This window comes from Chiloscyllium plagiosum, chromosome 2 (assembly GCF_004010195.1).
Source record: "Chiloscyllium plagiosum isolate BGI_BamShark_2017 chromosome 2, ASM401019v2, whole genome shotgun sequence".
Taxonomy (NCBI): domain Eukaryota; kingdom Metazoa; phylum Chordata; class Chondrichthyes; order Orectolobiformes; family Hemiscylliidae; genus Chiloscyllium; species Chiloscyllium plagiosum.
Genome location: NC_057711.1, coordinates 36,962,316 through 36,987,140, shown reverse-complemented (window position 1 = coordinate 36,987,140; position 24,825 = coordinate 36,962,316). Strand labels below are relative to the sequence as shown.

General features: G+C 39.0%; 1 protein-coding gene across 9 annotated transcripts in view; it reads left to right on the top strand.

The window, feature by feature from the left end:
* fcho2 (FCH and mu domain containing endocytic adaptor 2) overlaps positions 1-24,825 on the top strand; it is a 208,063-nt gene that overhangs the window by 30,567 nt on the left and 152,671 nt on the right. For all 9 annotated transcript variants that reach the window (XM_043707634.1, XM_043707669.1, XM_043707650.1 and 6 more), the window contains exons 2-4: positions 16,680-16,771; positions 21,059-21,133; positions 21,308-21,449. In XM_043707634.1, the coding sequence (XP_043563569.1) occupies positions 16,680-16,771; positions 21,059-21,133; positions 21,308-21,449 (309 nt within the window). The remainder of the gene's footprint in view (positions 1-16,679; positions 16,772-21,058; positions 21,134-21,307; positions 21,450-24,825) is intronic.

Genomic DNA, 24,825 nt, shown 5'->3' with positions numbered 1-24,825 from the left:
CTCAAGAGGTTAGAACTGCAAGTTGGTGCTTTTACGTGATCTAAGACCAATTCAGTGAATTAAAATCTGTGCTGGGGAAAAGGAGGTGTTGTAATCTCAACCTATAAGAAAACGTTTGGGATTACAAGTCAATGAGAGGTCTGCTTATTTTCCTTATTTCCGGTGGCCCTGATGCTGCTGGCTGTGATTGGGGTGATACGGTAAGCAGTGCTGGAAATGTTTTTACTGAGTTCGAGCTGGTTAGGTGATGCATTGGACTCCAAAGAACACGATTAAGGGAGCAGGCACATTACAAATTTATTTTTCTATTATCAACAACACAGCGCCTGGGATCATTATCACCATGTTTCTTCAATCTTGTTTAAAGTTGAACTAAAAACTGAAAACTATATCTAATTTTCATTCAGTATTAGAAGGGAAAAAAATATGAGGGTTTAAGCAAAAAAAGTGTGAAAGATTTTAATACTCATATATAAACCATACTACCTGTTCCAATGCTGAGAACATTCTGATCGCAACATTCTGGCTGCTTTTAGGTCAGAGGTCCAGAAATCTGCAATTTCTGTCTATTCCTGTGAAAACGGTGTGAAGCAGTTAGTTGATAATCCTAAATCTTTTAAAATACAAAATCTATTCTGATCTCAGTTGAGGGTGCCAGCTTGAGGATAATATGCGGTGAAGTTACTCTAAAGATGGACTACAGCAGTGCATATACTCAGAGTCATAGAGATGTACAGCACAGAAAAATACCCTTCAGTCCAACACTTCCATGCTGACCAGACATCCCAACCCAATCTAGTCCCACCTGCCAGCACCCAGCCCATATCCCTCCAAACCCTTCCTATTTAAATACCCATCCAGATGTCTTTTAAATGTTGCAATTGTACTAGCCATCACCACTTCCTCTGGCAGCCCATTCCACACACGCACCACCCTCTGCGTGAAAACGTTTCCTTTTAGGTCTCTTTCATATCTTTGCCCTCTCACCCTAAACTTACGCCCTCTAGTTCTAGACACCCCCACACCAGGGAAAGGACCTTGTCTATTTACTGTATCAATGCCCCTCATGGTCACCCCTCAGCCACCAACGCTCCAGGGAAAACAGCTCTAGGGTATTCAATCTCTCCCTATAGCTCAAATCCTCCAACCCTGGCAACATCCTTGTAAATCTTTTCTGAACCCTTTCAAGTTTCCCAACATCCTTCTGATAGGAAGGAGGCCAGAATTGCATGTAGTATTCCGAAAGTGGCCTAACCAATGTCCTGTACAACTGCAACAAGACCTCCCAACCCCTATACTCAATACTCTGACCAAAAAAGGAAAGCATACCAAACACCTTCTTCACTATCCTATCTACCTGCAACTCTACTTTTAAGAAACTATGAACCTGTACTCCAAGGTCTCTTTGTTCAACAACTCTCCCTAGGATCATACTATTAAGTGTATAGTCCTGCTAAGATTTGCTTTCCCAAAATGCAGCATCTTGCATTTATCTAAATTAACTTCATCTGCCACTCCTCAGTCCATTGGCCCCACCTGATCAAGATCCCGTTGTAATCCATGGTAACCTTCTTCGTTGTCCACTATACCTCCAATTTTGGTGTCATCTGCAAACTTACTAACTATACCTCATGCTCACATCCAAATAACTTATGTAAAGGATGAAAAGCAGTGGACCCAGCACCGATCCTTGTGGCACTCCACTGGTCACAGGCCTCCAGTCTGAAAAACAATCCTCCACCACCACACTCTGTCTTCTACCTTTGAACCAGTTCTGTATCCAAATGGCTAGTTCTCCCTGTATTCCATGAGATTTAACCTTGCTAACCAATCTCCCATGAGGAACATTGTCGAACGCCTTACTGAAATCCATATAAATCACGTTTACCGCTCTGCCCTCATCAATCCTCTTCGTTATTTCTTCAAAAAACTCAATCAAGTTTGTAAGATATGATTTCCCATGCACAATGCCATGTTGACCACCCCAATCAGTCCTTGCCTTTCCAAATACATGTACGTCCTGTCCTTCAGGATTCCCTCCAACAACTTGCCCACCATGACATCAAGCTCACCGGTCTATAGTTCCCCGAGTTGTCCTTACCACATTCCTTAAATAGTGGAACCATGTTAGCTAAACTGCAGTCTTTCGGCACCTCAGCTGCGACTATAGGTGATACAAATATCTCTTCAAGAGGCCCAGCAATCACTTCCCTAGCTTCCCACAGAGTTCTCGGGTACACCTCATCAGGCCCTGGGGATTTAGCTACTTCTATGCATTTCACGACATCCAGCACTTCCTCCTCTGTAAAGGCTGGTAGGTATAGGGAATGCTGGATGACTAAAGAAATTGAGGGTTTGGTTAAGAAAAAGAAGGAAGCATATGTCAGGTATAGACAGGATAGATCAAGTGAATGAAGGCACTAGGAGTATACTTAAGAGTGAAATAAGGAGGGCAAAAAGGGGACATGAGATAGCTTGGCAAACAGAGTTAAAGAGAATCCAAAGGATTTTTACAAATACATTAAGGACAAAAGGGTATTTAGGGAGAGAATAGGGCTCCTCAAAGATCAGTAGGAGAAAGTGAGGCTGACCCCAAAGTGCTCCCCCACTGACTTCTCAGTTACTTGTCCTGCCTTAATTCCCAAGAGTAGGTCAAGTTTTGTACCTTCTCTAGTAGGTACATCCACATACTGAATCAGAAAATTTTCTTGTGCACACTTAGCAAATTCTTCTCCATCTAAACTCTTAACACTATGGCAGTCCCCCCAGCCTACTCAAATGTGAGAAAACTGACGTACAGCTGCGGACGCAATTTTCATGCTTTCATTACGTATAATTCGGAGTAAACTTTAGAATCAACAATACCGTGACTGAGACTATCTTTCACTTCTAGTTTTTTTTTATTAATTGAATTTCAATAACACCGGATGTCCCTAAAACCTCTAGCCCACTTTTCTTGATTAGTGCAGTGACATGACCACAACTCCACTCTCTCCTCAGGTGGGAAAATGGCTAGAATGCTCAGCGTGGTATCATGGAAGAGCAGACATTTCCAGGAGAAAGAATAGATAACATAACTGCAACTGTGACTTAGCCTCTAGATGGATGTGTTGCCTCCTGAGCCCAAGAATAAAATATTTCTCTGAGCACCTAGAAGAAAATTTAGAAAGAAACCACTGACATTGGGAAGAAAGGGAGGAAGTCATGATGAGAATATCAGAAGCCAGGAATGAAATTTCGAAAGAGAGGACCTCATTGGAGTAATCTTGGGATTACTACCTGAGTCATGTGAGAATTGACATAGGATTAGGCATGTGAGGAAAGTGAATGTATGGCGGAAAGATTGATCTGAGAATTTGGGGTTCCATTTTGTGGTTGACTGGTACTATAAATGGAAGGAGCTGTCCCACTCGGGCTCCACCTGAATTAGAATGATAACAAAGGTCCTACAGGAAAGGAAGAATAGAGCCTATGGATAACATTTTTAAACTGAGAAAGTTGGGGAGGGAAATACGATGAAAAATAACAAAACTCTGAAGTTCAAGGAAAAGGAGCTGAGAATAAAGATCTGGCATTATTAAAGAATAAATGGTCAGGGAACATATAAAATAAACAAGTACAAAATAAGTTTAAATAGAGCAATTAATAAAAATGACTTAAATTGCTTGTCAAGCTAAATTTGTAGGCGCTGATAGCAGAATAAGGGAACTGGAGGTACTAATTTGTAGCAAGGAGCCAAATGCAATGAGGATATTTTAAAAACAAAACAAGACTGCAGGTGCTGGAAATCAGAAACAAAAACAGAAATTGCTGGAAAAGCTCAGCCTGTCTGTAAAAATCTGTGGAGAGAAATCAAAGTTAACATTATGGGTCTATGACCTGTTCTGAGACATTAAGTTTGATGTCTCTTCACAGATGCTGCCAGACCTTCTGAGATATTCCAGGAATATTTTAAACATTGATTAATGGCAGGTCAAGGAATCTTTGCTCTCATAATGAGGAATGAATCAGGGCAGAAAACAGAAGTAAGCAAAGAGCATAAGGTAATAAATAGGCCATATTGTCCTTTTGAGCTTGTTCCATCAATCACAAGTCATGCATTATCTTCAACCTCATCTCCACTTTTGACAATCAGGAAAAAAGACAGTTGATCTGGGTGACTGAGCATCCCAAGATTTATAAACTCTGGGTAAAGAAATGTTTTCCTATCTCAGTCCTAACTACTTGAATCTTGTCTGACTATGGTCCTAAAATCTCCAGGCAAGAGAAATAGATTTTCTATATCCACCTTGCCGAGTCTTCTCAGAATCTTGTACATTTCAATGAGATCAGTTCATTCTTCCAAACTCCACAGAGAGTAGGCGCACTCAACTCAGTCTCTAAAAGACACATACTCATTCCAGGAACTAATCTAGAGAACCTTTTGTTGCGTCTCCTCTAAGGCAAGTATTTCTTTAGATAGAATCATAGAGTTGTACAGCACAGAAACAGATCCTTCAGTCCAACTAGTCCATGGTGACCAGATGTTGTAAATTCATCTAGTTGCTTTTGATCCCTCTAAACCTCTAAATTCATGTGCCCATAATTGTATCAGTCTTCACCACTTTCTCATTGGCAGTTCATTCCATACACTCACTATCCTCTGCGTAGAAAAAGTTGCCCCTCAGGTCCCTTTTATATCTTTCCCCTCAACTTAAACCTACGCGGTGTAGTTATGGACTCACCTACCCTCGGAAAAACACCATAGCTATTCTCCCTATCCATGATCCTTAATAAAATCACTCCTCAACCTCTGACACTTAAGGGAAAATAGCCCCAACGTCCTATTGCTCAAACTCTCCAACCTTGGCAACATTTTTCTGAACCCCTTCAAGTTTAACAACATCTGTTCTGTTGGAGGGACACTAGAATTGAACATAGTACTCCAAAAATGGTCTGACCAATGTCCTGTACAGACACACCATGACATCCCAATTCCTATACTAAGCAATTAAGGCAAGTGTACCAAATGTTACCTTCACTACCCTATCTGCCTGCGACTCCACCTTCAAGGAAGTGTGAACCTGCATCCCAAGGTCTCTTCATTTGAAGAGGGAAACGTGAATTGTGCACACTAATACTGGTCTGATCTTGCCAAAACCTGCAAGACTTCCTTACTGTTGTATTTCATTCCCTTTAAAATCTAGACCTATATACGATGTATCTTTCCAATTGTTTGCTGTATACGGATGAAAACTTCATATTTTTATGTACAAGCACTCATGAATCATATGATTATCAACATTTTTACTTATACCATTTGTAAAAAGTTCTATGTTTCTATTCTTCATACTAAAGTGAATATCCCAATTTCTCCACATTATACTCCATCTGTCAGGTTTTTGCCCACTTACTTAACCTACTATACCCTTTTGTGGGTTCTCAAATTGTGTCCTCCTCAAAGCTCATACTCCTATTCAGCACTGTATCTTCAGCAAACTTGGATACATTACATTTAATGCCTTTAAATTATAAATATATTCTGTAAAACGTTAAGGCCTAACGCTGACTTCACAGCAACTAATTGATGTCCTAATGGATTGTTAATCTGAAAATTCAGCTAATGTTCTGGGGACCTGGGTTCGAATCCCACCACAGAAGATGGTGGAATTTAAATTCAATATCAAGTATCTGGCATTAAGAATCAACTGATGATCATTGTAGATTGTTGGAAAAACCAATCTGGTTCACGAATATCTTTCAGGGAAGGAATCTGCCAACCTCACCTGGTCTGGCCTACATATGACTCTCAATTGCCATCTGAAATGGCCTAGCAAGTCACTCATCTGTATAACAGTACGAAGTCTCAAAAAAGAAATTAAGACTAACGGACGTTGATCTAGGCACCGAAACAATGGTAGAAACAGCCTTGTTGACCCTGCAAAGTCCTCCTTACTAACATTTGGGGGCTAGTACCAAATTTAGGAGAGCTGTTTCACAGATTAGTCAAATAACAGCCTGGTGTAATTATATTCACAGAATCATTGCTGAGAGATAATGTATCATATACCATCATCACTGTCCTAACCCATCAACGGGACAGATACAGCAGAGGGGTGGCACAGTGGTATACAGTTGGGGAGCGGTTACCTTAGGAATCTTCGACATCGAATCCAGACCCCTCAATGAATTCTCATGGCTCCAGGTTAAACAATGGCAAAGAAACCTCCCACTGATTACCACGTACCGTCCGTCCTCGACTGATGAATCAGTACTCCCGTAGTACTTGGGGAGAGCACTGAGACTGATCTTCCCAGGTAGCTAAGTTGATACTTGGAAGATTGTAATGAGCAATGTAAGTTAGAATTTTCAGCCTTAGCCATTGGACCATGCTGCTTTGTGGTATCGACTAGCATTTATGATGAAATACTTAGACCACTTTTTAGAGGAGTTGGTTAATCTTACAGTTGAATATGAAACTGTGGTTTTGTTGAGAGGAATCATCAGGATATTTGTTTTAAATATTGGCAATGTACATTTTTAATTTGTGTACCCACACTTTGGTTCCAGCTCACTACATTTGTTGCCTTAACATCTCAAACTTTGATTCATAGAAGAAGAAGCTCAATATTGTGTCGGCAGTACTGCCCTCTACTTAGAGAATTTAGCTCTTTCTATATAACAAACTAGGTACAGAGCAGAGCTTAGTCATAACATTGTGAACACTGTCAGGAAACACAACCCTCAAGTTGCAATTCTTACCACAAATTGCTAACTTCAATTAAAGTTGAGAACTACATTGGACAAATGCAATCTAGTTAAGCATTTCAGGCTGTTACAGAATTAAATATTTCAGGCTATTTTGAATATTGAAAACCGCTTGCAATGTCTTCACAACTTTTCCTACACAATCTAGAAATGGAAATATTGTTTAAAACTTCTACCATTCAGATTACTTATGAACTCATTTATTTTGTACATAAATTTTTTTTAACTCAATTAATGTTTATGTATTTTTTCTGCCCTATGTTTCACTTTTTTCTTTAACGATTCCAGGCTGATTCTAGCTTTCCTCTTTCTTTGTGCTCTGTCACTTTTGTTAATTAAAGATGCATTAATATTTTGTACTGTAAAAATTTTAATGTTCCCAGGAAGGAAAACAAAAGAAAGTTTCCTCCAAGCACATCCTGTTTTATCAAGTAATGGAAAATGAAAGCATCTAATTAACTATAAAAATAACAGTTTGCTATGTCAGCTGTTCTACACTGCCAAGATACATCTCATGAAATAGAAACAAAAGTTTATGGCTAACAATATCTGGTGATTATTTATAGGCAAGATGAAGTTTCTTTAGCTGAAATTATGAAAACAAGCATTCAGAAACCATTTTCCTTAAGAATATTTCTGTCTTGATTATTTAGTTAGGGTTGAGGCAACATTTGATTTTGTATGACACACAGAAAGCATAGCTAAACCAAGAACATTTGGAGTTCAGGGGAAAACTGTTCAGCAACTGGAATTATAACTGAAACACCAGCAGATGGGCAAGGCCTTCAGAGTTTTGTCACTAGAGCTAAAGAACACCTCTTCAAGAATTCCTCAGCAATGGTCTTGAATCAGTAATTTCTAGCTGATTCAGCATTACCTCGTTTCTATTATGTCTTGGTTCATTCACAACTCCTTTTCACAAAGTTAAAAATCACACAACACCGGGTTATAGTCCAACAGGTTTAATTGGAAGCACACTCGGACTATAACCTGGTGTTGTGTCCAACACCGGCATCTCCAAACCTTTTCACAATGGAACTGCTGATGTAGGACTTACAGAACACCCAGCCTTGAGCTGACACTTATCAGATACATTTGTATCTCTTAGATGTTAGCTATTGACCATCTCTCAACAATTTAAAAAAAAAGCAGCTACCTCCTCTGAACTTCAGTGAGCCATTAATATCTTGGTGTCACTGTTATTAAAGCCTAATCGGACATCAAGTTTACAAAGGTAGAGGATGCATGCTGTGTGATCAGTGGCTAACCACTTGACCCCTTGAAGCATATCCTCCACCTTCTGGATGTACAGTGGTAGCATCACCCGAGGAGTTCAATACCATTAGGATAAAGCAGCCTGTTTCTTTGATGCTACAGGATGCTGTTCAGCTACTTCACCATCAGTACACTGTTGTTGTACTTTGTGTTATGCAGAGGAGGAATTCAACTAAGAGAAAGTGAGGACTGCAGATGCTGGAGATCAGAGCTGAAAAATGTGTTGCTGGAAAAGCGCAGCAGGTCAGGCAGCATCAATGATTCCTGAAGAAAGGTTTATGCCCGAAACGTCGGTTCTCCTGCTCCTTTGGTGCTGCCTGACCTGCTGCACTTTTCCAGTAACACATTTTTCAGAGGAGGAATTCAGCAGTTCACTGTTTATTATACACTTCTCTAAATCTTGCTATTACTATCATGAAAATGTAATCAAATTCCACTATAAGTCATACACCTTCCTATTTTGGATATATTGTCTTTATTTTGTAGCTGCTGACTAAAAGTTCTGGAATTCCTTGTCTAATATTTTTATGGGAACACCATAATTGCAAGGATTGAATTATGAAACCTGGATCATATTTGCTCAACAAATTCTTTCCCCCTCGTTTCAAGAATGTGGAGGCCTGAGTGAATTGTGATTAGAAAGACATTAACACCTTTTATTTTGTCTTGTCTTTTATATGTGAGCTTAATTATTTAAGCAACAGAATCTGGTTGAGTAGACAATATTGTAGACTTGTGCAATCATATTTTTGTTTGGTACATTTACAGTTTACTGCATGTCATAAGGCAGAAATTGGGAGTAGAAATCTTAACAGAGCTCCTTTCATTCCCATAGTAAACGCAACAAACTGCAAATGTTGGCCATCTGAAATAAAAATGGAGAGTGCTAGAAATAGCAGGTCTATCAATATATATGAGAGGGAAATAGAGATAATAATTCAAATATGAATTCTTTGTTTCTCAAATAAGAATATCACATTTTACTTGAAATGTTAACTATTTCTCTCTTCAGAAATGCTCGCAGACTTGCTGACTGTTTCTAGCACTTCCCATTTTTGTACTCTTCCATCCCAAGCTGAGCAAGCTGATTGCTACCTCATCATTCTATTTCTGAGCCTCCATGACTGACATCAGATAACTTAGATTCTTGAGAGTTCAGTATGAGGCCTTTCAGGCTCTGTAAAACAAATGCAGTTCCTCACTGGAATATGGGATAACCCAATTTTGTTTTTAACATGTATGGTGACCTTAAGGAAAATATAACCTTATCTTAGTCTATATAATAAAACTGCGATGACATTTCTCTGTATCAAAGTAGTTTTCTGATTCAGTTTACCTTGCTCAGTCTTACTCGTCTGCGCTTTTCAGCTGATTTCCTAAATATTAACAGATTTATATACAAGAGGCAATGGCCTGATGGTTCTTTAGTATCCATTAAGGCCAGATCTCTTCTTTCTACGTGTTATTCAGAACTATGTTAGTTTTTCTTTGCATTTGAGATGTTCAGCAGCAGAATAAATATCCACTCACCGCTACTACTTTTCTGCCAGTGAGGTAACTAAGCTCAGAGGGATCATCCATTCATGTAGAGGACAATAGCACAGGCCAGACCCAGTATAGAATCGGATAATATAGGCATCAGCACAGTGAAGTTGGCTTAGTTTAAAACACAGTGCAGCTAAATGTAATATCAAGATATTGTGATAGCAGTTTTGTAAGTCTGTACCCAGGGCCAGCACATTGGTACGTGGAACCCATGAGAAGCCTTAAATTTGATATCCAGTACTTCCAAAACACATACGCACCCACAGTTAACTTTTGAAAATGAACACAGTAAAATGGTTCCACTCTCTCTTAACTGCTAAAATTTGTCATACTCCAAAGTAGTTGGTCTGCTTTGGTCTGGACTCTGCCTCCTTCTGTTCTGCAGATCATCTGCTGTCCAACTAATTTGCATGCTGTATTCTTGCACCTCTCATGAGACCTCAATCTGGGTCTCTGGATTCCTAGAGCATGACAACATCACAATGCCATTGTCTCCTTTTCTTTGAATCATGCAGTACAGAAGAGGCCCATCGAGTCTGCACTGACAACAACTATTCTAATCTACTCTAGTTCCACTGCTCTTATAATCTATGCCACGACTGACAAAGGCAAGTTTCCATATGCTTTATTAGCCACCCTATTATCTGCCTTGGCATTCAGGGATCTGTGGACAAGCACCTCCAAATCACATTGTTCCACTGAGCTATCTAGCGTTCTGGCATTTATTTTGAATCCTTCCTTGTCTTGTTACTTCTTCAAAAGTACATCTGGCTCATACAGACATAACTGACTAGACCCTAACCACTATGTTTCCAGCTCCCTACCTGATGATGCATGATTCATTTGGCTTCTTTTGAAGTTTCTACAAGACTGACAGATGCCACCTCCCCACTCTGTAGTTAGACCGATCTCTTGACATAGCTGAGCCAGAGCGGGCAAATGGTTATGGTCAAGTCATAGGGTTTTACAAGCCCATTGGTCATGAAACATTGATCTGTTCTCATCCAGTTTTCCAGCACTTGACTCATAGCCGTGTATGCTGTGGAATTTCAAGTGTTAGTCTGAAATGTTCTTAAATATCATGATGTTCCTGTTTCTATCATCCATGCAGACAGTGAGTTCTACCCACAAACCTCCAAGTAAAAACCTGTCATCAAAAATGTGTGATGAAATACCCTCTAAAACACCTGCTCCTTATGTTAAAATTGTGCCTGTGGGTATTGACCCCATGGCTAACAGGAACAATTTCTCCCTATCTACCCTGTCTCTACTCCTCAGAATTATTTTTACATGTCAATCCCCCCACCCTCAACCACCACCACCACCACCATCAAGCGTTCTCTGCTACAAGGAACTCTTCCCCAGCCTTTCTAGCCTCACTTCATAGTTGAATTACTGAAGCACAACATCCTGGTGAATCTCTTCTGCACCCTTTCTAGTGCACTCATATCCTTCCTCTACTGTGGTGACCAGAACTGCATGCTGTGCTCCAACTGTGCCTAACTAATATTGTATACAGCTCAATCACAACCTCCTTGCTCTTGTATTTAATGCCTTGACTAATAAACACAGGTTACCACATGTCTTCTTAACTACCTTATTTATCTGTCCTGCTTCCTTCAAGGACCCATGGATATATGCACAAAGGACCCTTTGATCCTCTGTATTTAATACCATTCAACATAAACTCCCTTGTCTTGTTAGTTTTGTAAAACTTACTTCACATTTTTCAGGATTAAATTCCATTTGCAACCGTTCTTTTCATCTGACCAGCAGCCCATCAATATCATCATCTAGTCCAAAGCTTCCTCTTTGCTATTTACCGCACCACCAATTTTTGTGTCATCTGCAAGTCTACTGATCGTACCTCCTCCATATTTAGACCATTGATGTACACAGCAAAAAGCAAGGGATCCAGCACTGAATTCTGTAGTGCACAACTGGATGAAGGCTTCCAGTTGCACAAACACCCTTGACCATCATCCTGTGCTTCGTACCACTAAGGCAATTTTGGATTCAATTTGCTAAATTAACCTGAATCCCATAGACTCTTAGCTTCTTAACCAATCTGCCATGTGAGATCTTGTCAGAAGCATTACTGAAGTCTATGTAGACCACATCAACTACACTATCGTCATCCACACAGCTACTCACTGCTTCAAAAGATTCATTCAAATTTGTTAGATGTGATCTCCCCTTGACAAAGCCATGCTGACTACTCTTGACTAATCCTTGCCTCACTAAGTAGAGATTAATTCTGATCCTCAGACTTTTTCCCAGTAGTTCCCAGTCATACTTGTTAGACTCACCAATCTGTAATGTCAAGGTTTATCCTGTGTGCCAGATGTGCCTGTGCCCATCAGTACCAGAACCTTCAACCAATAGTGACGTTTCCCCTGACAGGACTGAGGATTAGCCCCAACCTGTTTTCTGACATGGCTATTTGGTTGAATAAACATGCAGTGTGTTTGCTGCACAGACAGCTGGCATGTTTCGAGGTGTGAGATTGACATCTCCTAGAGAAAAGCCACATTCAGTGTCTTTCTTAATATGTAAAACCTCTCACTCAGTTGTCATCAATCACTTCTGTAACTTATCCTCTCTTTAGGCTCCAAGTCCGTTTTATAATAGAGACTAGAACTGTGCATAGTACTAAATGAACAGGTACCAAGGTGCAAAAAGGGATAAGTATTCAATTAGATCAAAAATCAGGGAAGCCTGTTAAATCATGTTAAATGCCCACCCCACATCAGGTTGTATGTAAACACTTAAAAGCGGTTTTGTTAAAAAAAAGTGTAAATTTGTTTTGTAGCAATGGGCAATCCTGGGCAGCCTCTTGCAGTGCCACCCAGTGGCAGAAGATATGTGACCACAGCTTAGTGTCTCAGCTGCCATCTCAACAGCCTGGAATCAGAAATACATACAGACATGGGACGATCTAGAAGATGTGGTGCAGAAATAGGTCTTTTGGCCCAATCATTTAATACTGGTGATTATGCTCAATGTGAGCCTCCTCCAACTTTTCTGCAGCTCTAACAAAATGAAAATGAATTCATTTCTATTATGTTTTGTCATTTGGCTTCTTTGCTCCCTTCTGTTATGAGCACTGGCTTTTCAAGAGAGTTATGTTTTACACTATTTCCTTTAATAAGAGGAAAAATTGAATAGTTTTGAGGAGGGATGCAGTCTGCTATTGAGTCTTTTCAGAGACAAACCCATCTGACCTGCTTGTTTTATGGAAACAGAAACTCGAGGCAAAACATATTGAAAGTAAGGGGCAAGGTTTGACACTTAAACTCAATGGAGGAGTTGTCTGACCTTTCTTAGATTAGATTAGATTCCCTACAGTGTGGAAACAGGCCCTTTGCCCCAACCAGTCCACACCGACCCTCTGAAGAGTAACCCAGCCAGACCTATTTCCCCTTGACTAATACAGCTAATACTATGGGCAATTTAGCATGGCTAATTCACCTGACCTGCGCATCTTTGGACTGTGGGACTGATTTACAGATTCACCGAAACAGTCAGACATGGTGCTCTGAGGTAGAAGACTTACTGTAATGCCACGCAACTGAAAGGACTGTTTTTAAATTAATCAACAAGTAGAGTGCTGGTGAGGACAGATTTCTCATTTGAAGACTCAAGTCTTGTGGGGAGTTAAAGACCAAGTAGTTGCCAGTGGGTACTAATGTCCGTTCTTTTACTTTTGGAAATTGAATGAAGGGACTTTGTGTTAAAAGGAAGAGTTACTCAGATGGAGTAGGCAAAATAAGTCCTATTAAAGCTGGGAAAAGCTTGAATCTTCATGGAGAAGAGTATATATTGGTGGAGAGTGTGGAACCTGAAAGCATCAGTTATAGTTATACATCTATGATGTAGGAGACCACATGGATAGCCCATAGAGGAAGATAATTTACACTACAGATTAAAAGTGTACAGGCAGAGTGGGAATGGGTGCCTACCAGATAGGTATTATTCCATTTTGGAAACTAATGAAAGTTGTGGTTTCTCCAAGGAGTACAGCCAGAGACAAGGACATGGCACAAAGGGCATCTCAGCTATTTGTGGAGAGAAGGAAATTGGAAGTGCAGATGTGATAATGGATTCCATTGTTTGGGCATCAGATTAGAATTTGTGCAGCATGAAATGTAGATAACAAATAAAAAATATCATTGTGTGATGGCAGGGCATCCTTCCAAAGGAGGGACATCAGCCAGAAGTCATAGTCCACATTGGTACAACTCCATAGGTGGGGAGAGGGATGAGGTCCTGAATGGACCTAATATAATGGGACTAGATTAATTTAGGATATCTGGTCTGCATGGAAGAGTTGGACCAAAGGGTCCGTTTCTCTCTGACTCTATGACTACTCCCTCAACATGGTTAAGTTCCCTCTGTCTGGCTTCCGTTACTAAAGTACACTATCACTAGTACAGTATCGCTATTGTTCTAAAGCTCTGTGTTCAATCCCACTAGAAATGTTTAAAATCTTCCCAACAGCACTAGTAAGCCCACCTACAAGAATGTTGGTACCATTCTGACTTGCCCAGGTCCCACCATTCCCAGAAATGGTCCAAGCGATCCAGGAATCTAAAACCTTTGCTCCTGCACCAACTCTTGAGCCACTCATTTTCCTATTTCTGTACTCATCAGCACATGGCACAAGGAGTAATCCAGAGATTACAACCTTTGAGATCCTACATTTTAATCTACTGCCTACCTCCCTCAATTCTTTATGCAACCCACATTCTATCTATACCTTTGGTACCAATGGTACTGACTTATCAAGGTGAGGCTGGATGGCCTTGACTTTATTGCTAGGAGTATTATAGATAAGACTTGAAGGCATGATTACATGTGGGATTGCAATGTTGTTGCCATCTAAGAGACGATGGTTTGGCCAAAGTAGACTCGGACAGCAACTTTGTGTGAATCTGCAGCAGAAGAGTGGAGTCATTCAAACAGGATTTGGGGAAGGCCAACATTTTTCCTTTAGGGACATTTAGGAGTATGAAACCCAGAGAACCCTGGATACCATGTTATATTTAGAACTGGATAAGAAGGAAAAGGTGAGGCTTTTAACAGGTACAAAAGGCAGATATCATTGGAGGCCCTAGTTGCAGGGGGATCTGAAGCAATTCACAACAAACAGAAGTCATGAGAAAATACTGGCAGATAAGATTTGGTAGAATCCTAAGTTTTTTTTAGGTATATCGGGAAAGAGGAAATCCAGCAAAAGAGTAGGGCCCATTAGGGACAAAGTGGCAGTCTATGCGTGGAGTTAGAGAATATTGGTAGGGTATTATATGAGTAGTTCATATATATCTTCACTTGAGAGATAGAGGATGTGGGTTCAAAATTTAGTTCTTGAACAGATAGGAATGAGGAGGTTTTGGGGGGTCATAAATGTGGACAGATCCCCATGTCTGGATGAGTTGTATTCCAGGCTGCTATAGGAGACAAGGAAGGAAGTTAGAATTTTACATTTATGTCTGGCTGCAATGGAGGTGCCTAAGAACTGGAGGGCAGCTAATGAGGTTCCACATTTCAGGAAGCATGGTAGTGATAAGGCAAATGACAGGTTGATAGGTAGTTAAGAAAGCTCAAGGGACATTTGTCTTTATCATTGTGACTTAAATTATGAGAGGAGGGAGGTTATGTTGGAGTTGTACAAAGTTTGGTTAGGTCACAGCCTTTACAGGAAGGCTGTGATTGCATTGGAGTGGGTGCAGAGGAGATTCACCAGGATGTTGCCTAGGATGGAGCAGCTTACCTATGAAGAGAGGCTGGATAAGCTTGGGTCATTTTCTTTAGAGCAGAGAAAGTTGAGAGGGAACCTGATTAAGGGATATAAAAATATGAGGGGAATGGACAGAGTGGATAGAAAGCAGCTGTTCCCCTTAGTCAATAACAAGGATGTATAATTTTAAAGTGAAGTGCAGGGGGGTTTGAGGAAACATGTTTTCAGACATAATCTGGTGTGAGTCTGTAATTTACTGCCTGGGAAAATTGTTGAGGTAGGAAACCTCATAATCTTTAGAATGTCTTAACTATGATAGTTTTGAGTACTATGAACCAAGTGTTGAAAAATTGATGAGTGTAATTTTAGAGTCAGTGGGGACCTGAAGGACCTCTTCTGTACTGTATGATTCTATAATTTTAGCTGTTGGGTAAGTTGAAACTGTATATCATTCTTGATTCTATAGGTGAGGATGACAGTCCATCAGCAATAAAGTTTATACAGTCTAACTTCATTGGGTGTTCCACATTGCAAGTTTAAGTTTGAGGAAGAGCAGCTATTATTGTTACTATGAAACCTGAATCCTAAACAAGAACCTTGACATTGAGCAAGGCTGGTAGTTCTGGAGATGTTTTCCTTGATATTAGACAATGAAACTTGAATAGCAGATTTCAAAGAAATCTGTTTCTTCAATATTGAGATGTAGATATGCCATTTCAACTGAGGATAAAACAATTCCCAACTATCATATGCTATTACAATTACAAGTTATGCACTCACATAATTTGTATTTATATTCCCAGGCTTGTTTTCACACCCATTTTTATATACATTTTTCATTGGTTGAGATTTTTGATTCTGTAATAGTCTTTGTTTAATGCATCACCAGAAATCCAATAATTACAATAATTAATGATTCAATAAAGACAATATTTTGATCACATTTTTTGAGTTAAATAATACTTTTTTTTTACATATGTAAAACTTTGTCAGATATTTCTTTGACTCTGATAGATATGCAGTCTCACTTGCAGTTCTTTCTTGTTACTAGTGTTACAGATGTGCAACCGTAATGCATAGCACACTAGGCAATCCAGTTTTGTACTTGTTCGATTGCATGTGTTTCACTTTGGAATTGCTGATTAAATCTATCAATGACTACTAGAATTCAATTTTGAAAAATTTGAACTCTGAAATGACATTTTATTTCTGGAAATTTGTTTTGAATTATTGTATTTTTAAAAACGTGTGTGCAAATACAAAACAAAGGCCTAATGCGTTATTTTGCTTTAAATTACAATTTGTACAGTACACCAAATCTAAATGTGTTTTTAAAGTTTAAGTATTAAAAGTGGTTTTTTGTTGATTTCAGGGGGAAAAGAACAATGGTTTTGATGTCCTTTATCATAATATGAAACATGGTCAAACATCGACAAAAGATTTGGCAGACTTCATAAGAGAAAGGTATTTCATTGCTTTTGGGATATTTCTGCTATATTGTGAGGTGTAGAGTTACAAATGAAAATAACATTCAAATGATTATTTTGCATTCCATAGGAAAACATACTAAAAGTATTCATTGTGTTGTATTGTCAATGGACAAACACAGAACAGAGATTGTAACTACCGGAAGCTGATATGAATGCAAAATATTTTGCATCTCTAAGACACATTTTATATTCATTTATGAGATGTGGATGTTCACTGGCAGACAGTATTATTGTTCACCCCTAATTGGTGGCGGGTGGCCTACATGAACTGCCATCGTGTTAATGGGGAAGAAGCTCCTTTTTATTTTGACCCAGCAACCAAAGGAACAGTAGTATATTTCCATGTGAAGATGGTAAACCTGCAAGTGGTGGTGTCTCTGTGCACTTACTGTCCTTGTTATTCTGGATGTTATACGTTGTGGGTTTGGCTGGTGAGTTGCTGCAGTGCATTTTTTAGATGCTGTATGTTGCTGCCACTGTGTGCTGGAGGTGGGTGCTGTTCAATTCAAGTGCGCTGCTTTATCCTGGATGGTACTGAGCTGCCTGATGTTGAAGCCGCTTTCATGAAAGGAAGTTAATATTTAACATTTTCTTCTAAGACAATCTTCACCCTAGCAATCAATTTGTGAATCATCTCTGAACTGCTTCTACTGTGGAGATATCTCCCTGAAGGTAATGAGACCAAAATTGTATTCAGGTGAGATCTCACCGATGCACTGTTCCATCGCTGATGCAATGCTTCATACCTTTATGCTCCATACCCCTTGCAATAATGGCTGACACTCCTTTTGTCTTTCTAATTACTTTCAGTGCCTAAATTCTAAGTTTTGTTGATTCATCCACGAATGCAACCCTATTGCTCTATACCACAATGTTCTGTATTCGGTTTCATTTAAATAATAAACTGCTTTCTGTTATTTTCAGCAAAATGGACAACCTCACATTTTGCTACATTATACTCCATCTTTTTGCCCACTCACATAGGCTATGTCTCTTTGCATTTTTTTTGTATCTTCCTCACAGTATGTTTCTCTAACTATCTTTACATCATCAAAATATTTGGTTACAATAGAGTTGATACTTTCAACCAAGTAATTATTAGTTGAGGCCCCAGTACTGATCTTTTTGGCACGCCTGTGGATTAAGGCTAATACTCCAGATAACTTCATTATATTGAAACAAATGTACCATTGACAGCTCTTTTTCTGTGCAATTGACAGAACCGATCACAGTCTTAATTTATACAAATGCTCGTAGTTTCAGCAGATGAGACCTTGAAGGTCTAGATGACTGACACTTTTGTAAGGCTTTTCTTAATTTTTGTTATGAATGTATTTTTTTTTTAAAAAAACTTTTCCTTGCCATAAGACCATAAGACATAGGAGCGGAAGTAAGGACAGTCGGCCCATCGAGTCCACTCCGCCATTCAATCATGGCTGATGGGCATTTCAACTCCACTTACCCGCATTCTCCCCGTAGCGTTATTGTTAGTAAAGGGATATTGACTTGGAAGGCAAGCTGAGACATGGGGTTTGTGTAGAGCGGCGTAGCTTGGCATGGGAGAGAAATGTTTTTTGAACATTTGCTTCAAAATGCTTCCTTACCCAGACAGTGGTCATGACACCTATGGAGAGCTGTGAACTTAACATATCCTGAAAAGGTGGCTTGACTTCATGGAAGTTGCAGTATGTTAGGACATGATTTTCTCTGCAATGGAACTATCTGATTGGGAATCAGACAGTCTGCACCCTTAATCCAGCCTGAGGAAATTGGTGCTGCTGGAAATGGGTCCAGGAATCCGGTCCCAGCCACTATGTTTGAAGGTCCCTGATATCTCACTGGATCTACAAAATCCCAGCCCTGTATCCCTTCTCAGTCCTATGGCGTCTTGTAAAATGCACCTAATTTACATAATTGCTCCTCATAAATGAACTTGCTATCATAGAACAAAAGCAAAATACTGTGGATGCTGGGAATCTGAAATTAAAACAAAAAATGCTGGAAAAATTCAGATCAGGAAACAGGTCTGTGGAGACAGAAAAGAGCTAGCATTTTAGGTCAAGGATTTTCAGAATTGAACTCTTCTGAATTTTAATTTATACTTTTGTACTTTTACAGTCCATAGCATTGAGTATAATGGAATTAATTAATTATTAAATGGAAGGATTGTCTCTTGTTAAGGTTGACATTTTAATACATGTCAATATCTCATTTGCTTAATTCACTACCATCAAAACACTGTTGTGGTTGCTTCTGTTCATTGTCAATGAACACTACCAGATCTCTTTCATTTTACATATATGGTACTTTCTTCTCATTTAAGTAATCCATTCCTGAATTTTTTTTTCGCCTCTTGTGAAGCACGTGGAATTTTCTACTTTGATTTTATCTGCCAGTTCTCCAATCAATTCTGAAATATATTTGAAATTCATGATATATGTACATTCCTAAATATATTTAAATTTCCTTGCAGCTTATTTTATTAAGCTAAATTTCCTATGCCTCACTGGAGTAGCACACTGGAAATCAAGACCCGCTATTCTGCGAGTTGTGAAAAAGTTAAAGATTTTATCAAAGTATGCATATTCCCCAATCTTCCTGTCTTCTAGACACAGGTTTACAGAAAGCATGAACCAAGCTGCTGTACTTAACAAGAATTGGTATTTTTTTACAAACAAGTAGATTCTAACTACAGATAAATAATTCTGAGCTATTAACATACAATTCAACTGGTTAAAGCTCAAATCCTCTTTAAATTTTCCCTCTACACACACAATGGACAGACACCGGTAAGCACAAAACAAAATGGGTGTTATGCGCAGAGGGAAAGATTGGGAAGGCTGTTCAGTGGTTGCTGTCCATAGGCTGAGATGATCCTTTGATGATCAGATTGTTTGTCAGTCTTCATTCTCCAGATGTTTTTACTTGATTGCAGGAGGCACAGGTGACTGGTTCACACTTGTAAAGTTCTCTGATTTATTAGTTAAAAGCCACAGGTTGCAGCACCTGATGTAGGGAGATAAGCTGGTTTTCTTCAGGCTTAAAGTGGTTTTTACTGCAGGCAAAAGAGACATCTCCTGTCTTTGTAAAGATCTGATTGCTTCTTCCAAACATTCCAAGAGAGGGGTCTGCAGGTGAACTCTGCTTAATACCTTTTAGATGGTTTTCTGGAACTTTCTATAGTTCTAGCCAATCAGGGAGATACACTTAATGGTTTGAAACAAGAGTCAATCATTTAGATGGCATGCTACTACAAGTACACAATCCTTTATCCGAAATCCTTAGGGCTGGTTGTTTATCGGAATTTGGAATTTTTCAGATTTTGGAATAAATGACATTTTCATAGTGAAATTAAAAAAATTACCTAACAGCAGACACATGTGTGAATAGTACGAGTGCTGAGACATATTTGACACTTGCCAGTGCTGGGCCATGCCACCACGTCACATCTGAGTGACGTGGTTTGAGTTGGTGTGGAGTTTGGTCACCTATTCGCACGCCAAAATGACGCTCCACACTCCATGAAAGAAATTTCAGATTTCGGAATATTGGATGAAGGATTGTGTACCTGTATTAGATTCTCTGTGTAGCAGGACCCAGTGCCTTTCTATCTGAATCTCCTTTATTTCGTGGTTAAGTTGTTAGAGGTGTCTGTCCAGATTAACTGTTGCCTTTTAGATTATGCTAATGTCATTAGCACCTGGCTGCTGTATTTGCACTGTGTCTGATGTGTGGCTTTTGTGATTTCAAAGTTTCACTTGGCCAATGTACCCAGCATCCCTTGCAGTTTGGACAAGTTGGCAATCTGTCTGAGTTTTAGCAGACAGGAGGCTGCTACATGTTGTAATAAAGGAAATTACAGGCCTATTGTCTATGTTAAGTACAGTATAGCAAATTCCCACAAGAAGCAGTGTTATAGTGACTAAAGTATTTGTTTTTATGATGTTTATTGAAAGATAAATAAATAGAATCCTGGGAATAACGCCCTGCTGTTCTTCAAAATACTGTCAAGGAATCTTTTACGCTCATTTAAGAGGGGCAGTTGGCCTTGGTTTAATGCCTGATTCAAAAGACAATATCTTCGAGAGTGCAGCTCTCCTTCAGTTCAGTGTTTCTTTCTTTTGTATATTTGCGCAATCTTTCAAGAGAAATATAAAATATGTAAAGTTCTGTAGTAAAAGTTGTTAGGAAATTACCTGAAGTGTGATCTGACAAGTTCTTTTACAATAAAGTTAAAAATGTATTTTTTTTCCCCAAACAGTGTAACAATAGAAGATATTTATTCAAGGTCTATGACCAAATTAGCCAAAACAACAAGTAACTACAGTCAGCTGGGGTAAGTATGATCCAAATGTAACTTAATATAAAAACTAAATTTTAAGAATTGAGAATTTTTTCATGAATTTAAATATTAAGATTTTAATTTGAAAATGTCACCTTTTTATTTGATACCATTTTCTGCCTGCTGTTGCTATGATGCTTTATCTTTCTACATTATGTACTTCTTCAGAACATTTGCACCAGTATGGGATGTTTTAAAATTGTCAACTGAGAAACTAGCCAGTAGCCATTTAGATCTAGTACGAAAACTGCAAGAATTAATTAAAGAAGTACAGAAGTATGGAGATGAACAGACCAAGGCACACAAAAAGGTAATAAAACAAATGATATCTTTATTATTAATACAACAAAATGTGTCTGGATACAAAATTAGAATTTGCACTTCACCAATAATTGTAAACAATATAATTCCTGAAAGAATAGTACATTTTTCTATGCAGTGAATCCGATAGCTTGCTACCCATCCTTAATCTAATAAAATTATTTATATAATGACTTGTTATATAATTGTAATGTCTGAGTTTCATTTATTGAAAAGTTTTTGAATTTGCAGTGTTATCTATGTCAGCAAAAGTAGTAGCCAGTATGCACCATTATATCTCTTGTATAGAATTGAAATGAAGGGCTGTTTATCTTTTTTTTGATGAAATTTGTTAAGAGAAAATTATTGGACAGAAGATTAATATATTCCCTCCCCCCCCTCTTCCTCTGAGCAGTGCCATTAGATTTTTTAAAAGTTATTGATCAGCCAGGTGGATGTTTGATTCAACAAATGAGTAATTATAATCCAGATAATTTAACATCTGTAGTTAGAAAATTTTGGAGAGTTTCCAGCAATGAATGAAATTATCATGTAAATGGATGAGGAGAAAATAGAAATAATCAACTTTGTTAGCAAAAGACACAACTGTTGTTAATAAACATTATAGATTACAGAATTTGAGGAAATTCAATGGATGTAGCAGACATGTGTGCACCAAGAAAGCCTTTAGCAAGTGCCATTTAGATTACAGAAACAGTTCAAAGATATGGAATTGTTGGAAGATACCAAATTCTATTAAAAGTTGGTCATAAATGAAGAGAATTAATCAAGAGTTAAGGACAATTTACAGAATGACTTCAGTTGCAGCATTCTTTTCTGAAGCTATATATATATATATATATATATCCAGGGTTGAGATGGCCTATGTGCTTCTTGTCAACATGATTGAAGCATAGAAGATCCTGATAGACCTTGATGGGGTAAATATGGAGAGGATAGTTTCTGTTGTGGAGAATCTAGGACTAAAAGATAGTCGCCATAGCCTTGCTGGACCAGAGTACTGCTCTGTCATTAGAAAGAGAGAGATGACTGGTGGTAGTGGTGGTGGGTCACCATGTGTTGGGTGAGGGGAGCGGTTGAGATATTACTATTTCATGGTAACCTCAGCCAGTGTGGGGGTTGAACCCACACTGATTGCTCACATTCTAGATTAGAGTGGTGCTGGAAAAGCACAGCAGTTCAGGTAGCATCCGAGGAGCAGGAAAATCGACGTTTCGGGCAAAAGCCCTTCATCAGGAATAGAGCACTATTCCTGATGAAAGGCTTTTGCCCGAAACGTCAATTTTCCTGCTCCTCGGATGCTGCCTGAACTGCTGTGCTTTTTCAGCACCACTCTGATCTAGAATCTGGTTTCCAGCATCTGCAGTCATTGTTTTTACCCTGATGACTCACAGTGCATTGCAAACTAGTCGCCTGTGCTAGCTAATTTGTGTGTTGGGTTATGGTCCCTTTAAGGCTTTGCTGCCACTAACTGATCATGTGACCAAGTTGCCTGAAGATAAACAAGAGTAGCGTTTCCACAAAAGGTTAATTATACAGATGGCTGCTGGTTTCAACCAGATTTTCAGTTTACTACAAGCTTGCCGTGGGAAACATCTTTTTCAAGTAGACTTGAGATGAAATTCTGTGTGCTAGTAAAAATAATTTAAACCACCAATTAAATGAAAAACTCCCAATAGTCAGTTAGACTTCTGGTTTGGCAATATGAGAGGAAGGGGATAGTTTAAGACTTCATAGTTAAAGTATATTAGAATCAGAAGGCTTGCGAGCCGAGTTGGGTATGCTTCGGATGCCAGCAACACCTTGTTGAGCTGCAAATCTACAATGGTGGGATGGTTGGAGACGGTTTGAAGGGACAACCTTGCTGTAAGCCCTTGTACAAATCGTTGAAACTTAATTAATCGGTTAAGTCTGATTTGACTTGAATTGTTGGGGATATTAGTAAAATGGATTTAGAAGGTAGTTTTGGCCTAAAGAATAAGCATTTTAATATCTTTAGCATGACTGCCTATTTAAAAGAGAGTGTAGTTACTGGTATTCATTTTGTAGTTTGTGTAATAATTGAAAAAACTCATGAATCTTGTGGCTTCATTCTTTTATGGCTACTGGGCCACCAAGAACAAGGGTTTGCATTTGATTAATGTCTTTAAGTATCCAACAGTGCCTCACAGAAGAGTTATGAAGCACAATTTGATACTCGGCTATGTAACGAGACATCTGGCCAATGACGACAAGAACGCAATGTAAAGCTCGTTCTGTTGTAACATGTTTCGTTAACGTGAATTCGCTGTAACACGATTGAAAAATTGGGTACACTGTTTCTAAAGCGTGTGTAGGCTGTAATGCGATTATGTCACTTACCGCACAATTTTTCTATAATGTGGGGTTGCACAAGAACGCAACCATTGCGGTACAGAAGCACTACCTGTAGTTATAATCTAAGATACATTGCCTGAAAAGGAGAAGAAAACAGATTCAATGATAACTTTCAAAAGAATAATTAGATATATTTGTGAAAAGAAAAAAGAATGCATGGCTGTGTGTTAAAGCATTGGGCTGGGGTTATCGGATAGCTCTTTAAAAATGGTAGCACAAGCGCAATGGACCAAATGATCTCATTCTGTATGTATCATTGTATGATTCCATGACATTGTGTGCTTTATACTGACATTTTGTGTAAAATTGAATAAATGCATCTTTCATTGACAATTCATATCTGAATTGTTAAATGTTCTTAAGTACTTTGAAGGATATATAAATCATTGAGTGATTAAAACTGCACTTTGGATAAATTCTGATTGATCAGACCAATTGTAAGAGGTTATTGAAATTAACATAGAACATAGAAAAATACAGCGCAGTACAGGCCCTTTGGCCCTCGATGTTGCACCGATCCAAGCCCACCTAACCTACACTAGCCCACTATCCTTCATATGCCTATCCAATGCCCATTTAAATGCCCATAAAGAGGGAGAGTCCACCACTGCTACTGGCACGTCATTCCATGAACTCACAACTTGCTGAGTAAAGAATCTACCCCTAACATCTGTCCTATACCTACCACCCCTTAATTTAAAGCTATGCCCCCTCGTAATAGCTGACTCCATACGTGGAAAAAGGTTCTCATGGTCAACCCTGTCTAAACCCCTAATCACCTTGTACACCTCTATCAAGTCACCTCTAGACCTTCTTTTCTCCAATGAAAACAGCCCCAAGTGCCTCAGCCTTTCCTCATACGATCTTCCTACCATACCAGGCAACATCCTGGTAAACCTCCTCTGCACCCGTTCCAGTGCCACCACATCCTTCCTATAGTATGGCGACCAAAACTGCACACAATACTCCAGATGCAGCCACACCAGAGT